We start from the raw sequence: 10763 nt of genomic DNA, 5'->3' as shown, positions 1-10763 counted from the left end.
GGTTAAAGTGGAAATGTGCTTTGCATGACTTCATATGTATGATGGCTGTCAGATTTCTTGCCTTCTCAATGGTTAGGGGAGGGGGTAGAGGAAAGGAGAGAATTTGGAACTGAAAATAAAAATAAAAAAGAAGAAGTAGGGAAAAGAGACGGAGTTTTGGACTTTTAGGAGACTGAGGATTCTCCTAGGCGCAGGGAAAAACCGGTCAGAGATAGGTTCTACCTCCCCCAAACATAGGGTCACCTGGACAGTAAAAAGCAGGGCAGATGCCTGGCTGAAACTGGCCTCTTAGGGAGTTGGTGAGTCTGGGAGCAAGGCTGGAATTCTGGGCAGGGACCAGACCACAGAGCACATGATCAGAGAGTGCATATATAAGACTCAAGGGTTAGAGTGGGTAGGTCAACATAGGAAACACCTCAGTGGTAGTAGGACATGGTCCAGTGGGGCCACAGCATCTTCTTGTGACTGTCTTGTTTTAGACTGATGGATCGATTCAGACAGAACCGGTGTGTGGATTCAAGGGTGTTCTTTATCTGGACTCCACTCTACAGGTTAAACACCCCTTCTCCTAAATAAAAAATCCCTTTAAAATAGACAGAAAAGCAAAACTAATAACAATTGTGACCCACAGAAATGTCAATTTCTGCTCTTTATATTAACTTTTCTTAATAGAAAGGTGAAAGTGTATTTAAAATCAGTTGCCTGGAAGCAACATGAATTCTTTTTTTTTAAATTAATTAATAAATTAACTTTTAGTTTTCAACATTTGCTTTTATAAGATTTTGAATTCTAAATCTTTCCCCCTCCCCTCTCCTCAAGAGAGCATGCAATCTGATATAGGCTATACGTGCATAATCATGTTAAACATATTTCCATATTTGTCATGTTATGAAAGAAGAATTGGAGCAAAAGGGAAAAACCTCAAGAAAGAAAAAAAAATGAGAAAATAGCATTCTTCAACCTGCATTCAGACTCCATAGTTCTTTCTCTGGACGTGGACAGCATTTGCCATCATGAGCCTTTTGGAGCTGTCTTAGATTGCTGCATTGCTCAGTACAGCTAAGTCTAACAAAGTCGGTTGACGTACAATAGCAATGCTGATTCTATTTTTTTAGGTGTTCTCTTCAAATACATCACCGCTGTCACTTTGCTGACCCAGGGGCAGTGATCCTGGGGTCCTAGGTAGGTTTTCCCATACCAATCTGAGTCTCCCGAGGCCTTTGATTGTGGGGAGTGGTAAGAGGCCTGGCAGTCTGAGCTTCAAGTTGGCAGCTTGAAGGGGTAACCTGGCCTGAAACTTCGGGGTGAGGGGAGAAGGGCTTTCATCTTCTAATAGGAACTGAGGAGATCATCATGACCTTTTCCCATAAACTGGGGGAGAACAAAGTGATGGTAATAGGAGCAAGGGCTCTTTATTCTTTTTCTTAATGAATCGATTTTTATGCAGTCTGTTTTACATTGCCAAGATTTATGGCACAAATGAAGGAGGAAGGCTGTCTCGTGTGATTTCATGAGGTCCTTTCTGGCATAAGGGTATAATACTATCCCATTCATTCTTTTATCAGGGTAAAGAACCTTTTACAAGTCTTTAACTGATCAGACAAAGGCCCTGACCCTGCGTTTATAGAAGAGACACCCACATAGACGCATCAAATTAGATGTGTGCAGGGGGGATTTTCTATGCACAGGCAAGGAGAAGCTATCAGGATGTCTGAGGGCAAGGACAAAGAGTGAGGGGACTGGCTGGGGTGGGGGGAGAGCTGTGATATGCTTCAGAGACGACTAATCACTTTTCAGAGACAGAATTATTGCTTCTGCTAACACTCAGAGTCATTTCCATCTTGGCTGTCTCTCTTGGATCTGGAGGCTCCCGTGTGGTTTAGTACACAGAGTGAGAATCTTGGGCTCTAATCCTAGCTTTCAGAGAATCACTATGTGACTGTGGGCAAGTCACTTCTCCTCTGGGTTTCATTTTCTGAATTAAAAACAAGAGGGTTGAATTAGATGATCCTTTGAGGTCATTGGATCATAGTCCCAGAGCTGGAAGAACCCTAGGGGACCATTGGTTCTAGCTCCCTCCTTTTACAAATGAAGAGCTAGAAACACAGGGAGAAGTTAAATGTTTGCCCAAGAACATATGCATGGTAAGTATGAGCCTTGTCTCTATTAGCTTGCTTTTCCATAGCTAGCCTTTCCCCCCATAGTTGATTCTTATCGTATATTGTTGTTGTCGTTCAGTATTTTTTTGTAGTTATGTTAGTTATGTCTGATTCTTTGTGACCCCATTTGGGGTTTTCTAGGTAAAGAAACTGGAGTGGTTCACTGTTTCTTTCTCTAGCTTATTTTACAGATGAGGAAACTGAGGCAAACAGGGTGAAGTGACTTATCTAGTGTCACACAGCTAGTAAGTGTATGAACCTGGGAAGATGAGTCTTCCTGACATTAGACTTCTGGCACTCTATCCACTGCTCCACCTAGCTGCCCATCGTATATGGAGTACCTTTCTATTTGTCCTTTGGGGAGATCCTAGACATGAGCCTAAACTTAAGACTTAAGAACCTCCCTTCCCCTTTCCCCTAACTAGATGCCTGAGTGGGGTATGTAATGATCCTAGGAAGGTGAGAAAAAGGAGTTTGACTCTTCCAAGTACTTAGGCTCCCACAGGACTGAACCCCATATGGACCACATTTGAGTCTAGAGCAGAAGGGCCACTGAGAGGAGAAGCTAATGAGGCAGCTAGTTGGCCCAGTGGAAGGAGCAGTGGAGTGGAAGTCATGAAGACCTCAGTTCAAACCCAGCCTCAAACACTTACTAGCTGTGTGACCCTAGACAAGTCCCTTAATGGGTTTCTGCCTCAGTTTCCCCATCTGCAAAATGGGGGTAATAATGCCACTTATCTCCCTGGGTTGTTGTAAGGATCAGATGAGCACTTTGCAAACCTTAAAGGGGAGTATAAATGCTAGCTCTTGTTATAATGGAGTGCAGTGCCTTAGTCCCTGGGGCTCGACAATGGTGGTTTTAGGAGGGAGGCTGAGGCTTTACAAAGTTTCATAAGAACTTTGAGATTGGGAGAGAAAACTTCCAGCTGGGCTCAAGTGGGACATCAGCAAGGCTTCCTGGTGGATGTGGTACTTGAGCAGGACCTCCAAGGAAAGGCTTCTAAGGACCTATTTAGCTCTAAGATAATGGGATGTGGTGACCTGATAGCTTTCACCACGTCTGCCAGGCACAGTTATTTCGTCCAGGCAGGCATGAAGGAAGGGAGCACAGGTGGGAGGCTGGGGGTTGCGGAGATGAGTTGTGAAGAACTATTTCTTGCATCATGGTTAATTGGTGGCAGCTGCTATTTCAACCAGAAACTTATCAAGAGTGATCAAAAATAGCTGCCTTTGGGCCAACCAACTTTAGAAATTATGCAAACATCATTAAAATGAACAGGACAAAAGGAAATATGGGGGGAAGAGGAAATCTTTTCTCACCTCACCCCTCCAGGAGGGAAAACATTTTTAAAGGTCTGGCCGACCATGTCTGAGGATCAACCAAGAAGCCAGTGTAATTGGATTTATAAAGTACATGCAAGAGTTAAAGAGTAAGAAGATTGGAAAGGTAAGAGGGATCCAGGTTGTGAAGCATTTTAAAAGTGAAAGAGAGAATTTTATATTTGATCTTGGAGATAACTGGGAAACTGGAGTTTATTTAGCAGGGCATGGGGTGATAGACTAAGTATTGTTCTCTAGGGAATCACTTTGGCAGCTGAATGGAGGAGGGACTGGAGTAGGAAGGGATCAGAGGCAGGGAGATCATTGCAATATTGCAATAGTCCAGCCAGGAGGATATGAGGGCATTTGCAAAGGTGGTGGCTGTGTGAGAGGGGAGAAGGAAAGAATTAGAGAGATGTGAAGGTGAACATGACAAGATTCGACAACAGATTGGGTACATGGAGTGATCTGAATGAGAATGAGGTTGTGAGCATGGGTGACTGGGAGGGTGGGGAGACCTTTGGCAGTAGCAGGAAAGTTCAGAAGAGAGAAGAGTTTAGAGAGAAAAGCCATAAGTTCTGACTTGGACATATTGAGTTTGAGATGCTTACAGGACGTCTAATTGGAGATATCCAAAAGGCGGATGATAATGTGATACTGGAGGTCAGGAGAGAGGTCAGGGCTAGGTCTATAGATCTGGAGATCATTGGCATAGAGGTGGTAGTTGAGCCTATGAGAACTGATGATATCACCAAGAGAGATAGAATAGATGGAAAAGAGAAGAGGTCCCAGGAAATCTTGTCCCTTTTAAATATGTATACATATATTGGGATATTCCCCCCCCCCAATCCCCACCACCTGCTCCCAGTCTTATCTTTAGCCCAAATGTGTCTCTTTCTTTTGACTTCTCCTCATATGGCAGGGGCCCAAGGGCCTTCGCTATTCTGCTAATCCTGCTCCAGACATTCTCCAGCTTATCAGCGTCCTTCTCAAACCATGGCACCCACAACTGAACACAATATTCCAACTGAAGTCGACTAAGGCAGAGTATAAAGTGGGACTATCACCATCCTATCTATAGAAGTTATGGCTCTCATTTCTCTGTTCTTTGTCTATCTATCTTGACTAGTAGACCCTCACCAGAGGTATTTGATGCAAAGTTATTTTCTCTAATCAATAGCTTCACCACTTGCATAGATTTTGTTAACTATTTTTTCAATGTTGTATTTGAAATTGCCTACTTTAAATTTTGTGATTAAAAATTCCTTCTTTGACTGAGGTCTATCTCCTTTGCCATAATCCTGACAAGTTCCTGATCTGATTCCTTTCTCTTTTTTAATGGTTTGACCTTTAATATGCAGTTTGAGCTTGTTGTGGCGTATGGTATGAGATATTTGGATCAGTGTTATTTCTAAGTTATTGTGGGTAACAGTTCTATCTATGATACTGGTTTAGTACTAAACTTAAATTCTTCCAAATAACTTTCCAGTTTTCCCAGTAGTTTGTGTCCAATAGGTTGCTTTCCCTCAAGTAATTTATGTTTTTTCAGATTGATGGAACACTAGGTTGTTGGGTCAAATTGTCTATGATGCTTCTTTATCTAGTCTGCTCCCATGATGCATGTATCCTTAAAAATACCCCAAACCTAAGTTGGTGAGTTAACTCTGAATCCACATTGGTCTCTTCAGACACATCCCATTTTCCCTCCTCATTGAAATGGTTTCCCTTTTTGTCTTGAATTTCATTCCTGAGCATCTTCCCATTTCTTCCATGCTGACTTCTCTACAGTAGAGGTTCTTCACCTGGGGGATTGTGAATTTATCTTTTTAAAAAATTTGATAACTGTATTTTGAGAGAATTAGTTTTCTTAGTAATCCTATGTGTTTTAATTTCATGCATAAAACCCCTTATTTTAAGAAGGGGTCCATAGACTTCACCATACTGACTAGTAAATTGGTCTGTGACAACAAAAGGTTAAAGTTAAGAACCCCATTCCTACTGGATTTTGGTCTATGAGATTCTATGTATCCTTCTTCTGAACCATTTGAAATTTACTTTCCCCAAATTTAGGCTTCAGTCCCTAGCACATAGTAGGTCCTTCATCAATGCCTGTTAGCTGACTAACTTTATTGCAAATTGTAGGAAGAAGTGGTCACTTTAACTCAGTGTCACCATTCTTTTTTACTCCAACAACAGCTACCTCATCCTTTTAGTGAGATCAGAATTTCCTTTTCCTAGTTCTTTTGGGAGTGTAATTATCATTAAGGCAAATGATAGCTGTTCTGATTTTTTTTTTTTTGTGTGTGTGTGTGTGTGTGTGTGACAGAGAGAGAGGTGGGGGAAAAGGAAGAAAGAAGGGAGGTAAAAGAGAGAGAAAAGGAGAGAGAGAGAGAGGGAGAGGAAGAGAGAGAGAGAGACAGAGAGAGAGAGAGAGAGAGAGAGAGAGAGAGAGAGAGAGAAGAGAGAGAGAGAGAGAGAGAGAGAGAGAGAGAGAGAGAGAGAATGTTTAATTGCAGCATATATTTGGATAATTGAAACCTCCTGGTGGGGGCCACTAGGTGGTGAAGTGTAATAGAGTACCAGGCCTGGAGTCAAGAACATGAGTTCAAATCTGGCTTCAGACACTTACTAGCTGCGTGACCCTGAGCAAGTCACTTAGCCTCAGTTTCCTCACCTGTAAAATGGGAATAATAACAGCACTTTCTTCCAAGGGGTGACATGAGGATCATATGAAATAATAATTGTGAGGTGTTTAGCCAAGTGCCGGTACATACTAAGTGCTATATAAATGCTGGTTGTTGTTGTTACTGTGATTATCATTATCATACAAGGAGAATGTGGTAAGGCCGCAATTCAAATCCAGATCTTCCAAGTCCAAGTCCTGGACTTTCCTCCTTATATAAGTCAGACATATCTGTATTTTCACTTAGTACTCTTCTCCTGTCTCTTTTCTCATAGAAAAACAAGCTACATGGGACCAGCCAACCAAACACATGCATCTGAGTTCCTCCTTCTAGGATTTTCTGAGAAGCCAGAGCATCAGCTGCCCCTCTTTGGGCTGTTCCTGGGCATGTACGTGGTCACTGTAGGTGGGAACCTTCTCATCATGCTGACCATTGCTTCTGACTCCCACCTCCACACTCCCATGTACTTCTTCCTCTCCAACCTGTCCTTGGTAGATCTCTGTCTGGTAACTACTTTGGTCCCCAAGATGCTGGTGAACCTCCTGACACATTGTGAGGCCATCTCCTATGCTGGCTGCCTCACCCAGATGTACTTCTTCATGGTTTTTGCTAGTTCAGACACCTTACTCCTTACTGTAATGGCCTATGACCGCTTTGTGGCCATCTGTCACCCTCTGAGTTATGTGACCATCATGAGCGCACAGTTCTGTGGCCTGTTGGTTTTACTTTCCTGGACTATTGGCCTTCTAAATGCAGTGCTCCACAGTCTATTAGTGATGAGGCTGGTGTTCTGTCCAAAACGAGAAATTCCACTCTTTTACTGTGATCTTACTCAGGTTCTCAGGCTCTCCTGTACTGACACGCTTATCAATGACATTTTGGTGTATTTAATAACTGTTCTTCTGGGTGTTCTTCCCTTCACAGCGATCATTTTCTCTTATACCCAAATCTGTTCTTCTATATTGAGGGTCCCCTCCACTGGGGGAAAGCATAAAGCATTTTCTACCTGTGGATCTCACCTCTGTGTTGTTTTATTATTCTATGGAACAGTTATTGGAGTATATCTGAGTTCCTCATTTACACAGTCTTCCTGGAAGAGTTCAGTTGCCTCAGTGATGTATGCTGTGGTCACTCCCATGTTGAATCCCTTCATTTATAGCCTAAGAAACAAGGACATAAAGGATGCTCTGAGAAGACTCTTTAGCAGATCAGCTTTCTCTCAATGATTGGGTATGGCTCAGCCTGAGTATATGGCACTGTGCTGTGCCCCAAAGTGTAGTAGCCATAAATCTCGGTTTCCAAACATGAAGCCTGGAACTACCCAGGGTCACACTCTCCTTCTTGTCTCTTCTCTTTTTGATCTTAGATGACATAGATCATCTGCTCCCTGGACTTTATTTCCTGGTGCTGCAATGACACCAGCAGTCTTACATACTGAGTTTGGTTTCATCCAAAGATCTGCTGTTTTACAGTGGAGTTCTAGATGTGAAGTCACAAGGACTGATTTTTAGTCCCTGTCCCACCGAGTAGGAGCTCTAGACTTTTGGACAAGGGACTTCTATTATCTGATCCTTGATTTCCTTATTTGTAAAATGGGAACTGTAACATCTCCTATTTCCCTCATCGTGTTTTCCCTGTGGTTCAAACGACTTGGCATATGTGCAAATGCTTTGTAATCTGTAAATGCTGCAAAAATCTAGGAAATACAACAGAAGTCATTTATTAAGTCCCTGTAATATGTGACAAATGAACAGTTCCAAGAGACAGAGTTTCTGGGTAATTAATAATTGATTTATTAATTAGGCTAGCTAGTAATCAATAAACTGATGATCAATGTTCTCTGTCGATAACCAAAGACAGAACATGAACAGACTTGAAGCCTTAATATACTTTTGGAAAAGGCAGTGCCCCTGACCGATGAAAATCAACCCTGATTGGTGAGCAATTAATGAGAAGGTGGGCATTTAAATGCTAAAGGCTAAAAGTCTTTAACTCCTCTTGCTGAGAGCTTGACTTTATCATGGGACTCAGCTGCCTCCAGCAATCTGGACAGAGGAGTCCATCTCTACCCAGACCACTTCTGTTGGTTTTCTCTTTCATGAGCTGGGTTACCCAAACTCCAGTGGAGGCGGGGGTGGCATAATGGCATAAACTCAATACTTTGGGACTGGAATTCACCTAGATTTGGTTCTGTTTACACTCTAAACAGAAGTAAGGTCTCTTAGTTGGATGGGGTCCCACTCAAGATCACAGAGCATGTACCCCAAGGATTAGGCATTGTCCTTCAAAGACTGGCTGACTGACCATATGGGCTAGTCCCTGAATAAGGAAATAAAAAGAAAAGCCTGTATCCCAAATTAATAATTGATTATTAATATAGTAGAAAATAATAATTTCTCTCAATATGAAAGGCATTATGGTAAGTCTGGGTATTACAAAGACAAAACCAAGACCTTCCTTTAAGAAATTTAGATGTTTTATACTCTGTTACAAAAACAATTAGCTTATTTTAAAGCTAGAGGCAATATGATAGCTCCTCAGGTCAATATGATTCTCTTCCTCTGCTGCTTTAGGGAGTTTATATTAAGCAGCTAGGATCATCTAGGTGGTGTAGTAGATAGAGTACTGGGCCTGGAGTCAGGAAGACTTATCTCCCTGAGTTCAAATCTGGCCTCGGATACTTACTAGCTATGTCACTCTGGCCAAGTCATTTAAATCTGTTTGCCTCAATTTCCTCATCAGTAAAATGAGCTGGAGAAAGAAATGGCAAACCACTTCACTCTAGTATCTTTGCCAAGAAAACCCCTAATGGGTTCATGACGAGTTGGACAGAACTGAACAACAAAGCAACTGAAGAGTGCAATCACAATTGCAGTTAGGAAAATGCCTAATATTGAGGCAGAAGCTTGGAATTCTACCTTACTTTACATTTATATTTATCTCTGACATTTGGCCTCTTTGTGGTTGATCTAAAATTCAGATTACCAGAAACATTTATGTAAAGGAAAGGCAAAGTATGTTGAAATGTCTGTTAATAGGCAAGTACTAGGGGGGGAAAGCAAACCTTTCTTTGGAACTTGCTCCAGTCCTTGAATAAGTGGGTAAAACTAAGATTCCTGTAGGGCATGTGACCCTCCTTGTTCTCTCCTCCCTTCTCTGTCCCACTTCAGGGCTACTTTTTTTTCTCCTTTTGCAAGTTGTGTTCTGTGCTGCCAATTCTTTCTGGTTCAGCTCTTCATATCCATATTCCTTCCTTCCAGCTGTTAGACCCTAGGAATCTCTCTCATTAGGAGATAGCTCCTAATTTTATCCAATTTTCTCAGGGCATGACAAAGCCCTTGACCCGACTGGAATTGACTTCGATTTAATCAACAAGGAGGTATATAAGGCCTTTTTCACAGTTCAGACTGATGCATTAAATCAAGAAGTGTTCTTTCTTAATGAAGTTAAGTGGGCAATTTAAATAACTCTTTGGGGATAATTCTAGATTGCTCTCCAAAGAACTGATAAATAGAAGTATGTATAGAATGATTTTATACACATATACATAATATATATACATATACATATATACACACACGTATGTGTATGTGTGTATATATATATATATATATACATATATTCACATATATATGGAAGGAAGGGGTGAGGGAAGAAAGAAAAGAAAAAAGAAAGTTACACAATAACTTTAGTATATATTTAAAAGGAATTTCAAGTCATATATAATAGATTTGCAGTTTCATGTACAATCTTCCCACCCCCCCATTCTACCATGTTATGGAAATACTTGTTTTATTTCTTAAGTTCAGAATAAAATAAACAAAATAAATATATAACAGAAGCAAAATAATGGGGTGAGGAATCAATGGATCCCTGTCCTTATATATCTTACCTTTAAATGAATGTCTAGTTCAGTTGAGGAGGAAGAATGATCAAAGAACTAGAGAGATGAAGAAAGGCTTCCTGTGGGAGGAATGAGTCTTGAAAGAATTGATGGATTCTAAAAATTGGAAGTGAGGAGAGAATGGATCCTAGGCATAGCTTTAAAGTTTTCAAAACATTTTACATATATTAACTTGTTTGATTCCCCCACAACAACTCTGTGAGATAATAGTTCTTTAGAAAAATCATTTTGGCAGCTGAATGGAGGAGGGGTTGGAGTAGGAAGAGACTGGAGGCAGGGAAATCATTGCAATATTGAGTAGTCCAGGCAAGAGGAGATGAGGGCATTTGCAAAGGTGGCGGCTGTGTGAGAGGAGAGAAAGAAAGAATTAGAGAGATGTGAAGATGAACATGACAAGATTCGACAACAGATTGGGTACTTGGAGTGATCTGATGAGGAGCTAAGTATGAGAATGAGGTTGTGAGCATGGGTGACTGGGAGGATGGGGGTACCTTTGGCAGTAGCAGGAAAGTTCAGAAGAGAAAAGAGAAAAACTGTCATTTCTGACTTGGACATATTGAGTTTGAGATGCCTATGGGACATCTAATTGGAGATATCCAAAAGGCAGATGGTAATGTGAGATTGGAGGTCAGGGCTAGGTCTACAGATCTAGGGATCGTTGGCATAGAGGTGGTAATTGAACCAATGAGAACTGAT

General features: G+C 41.4%; 1 protein-coding gene across 1 annotated transcript; it reads left to right on the top strand.

Moving 5' to 3' along the window:
• The first annotated feature begins 6450 nt into the window (after positions 1 to 6450).
• Positions 6451 to 7389, top strand: LOC118858140 (olfactory receptor 7C1-like). Its single transcript, XM_036768602.1, has one exon. The coding sequence runs from the start codon at positions 6451 to 6453 to the stop codon at positions 7387 to 7389; it is 939 nt and encodes a 312-aa protein (XP_036624497.1).
• Positions 7390 to 10763: the final 3374 nt, after the last annotated feature.

The sequence above is a fragment of the Trichosurus vulpecula genome, chromosome 1 (genome assembly GCF_011100635.1).
Source record: "Trichosurus vulpecula isolate mTriVul1 chromosome 1, mTriVul1.pri, whole genome shotgun sequence".
NCBI lineage: Eukaryota > Metazoa > Chordata > Mammalia > Diprotodontia > Phalangeridae > Trichosurus > Trichosurus vulpecula.
The sequence above is the reverse complement of the archived record's forward strand: the minus strand, read 5'-3'. Positions and strand labels throughout refer to the sequence as shown.

Coding starts and splice junctions, on each gene's coding strand:
- LOC118858140 (XM_036768602.1), top strand. CDS start 6,451: ATGGGACCAGCCAACCAAACACATGCATCTGAGTTCCTCCTTCTAGGA.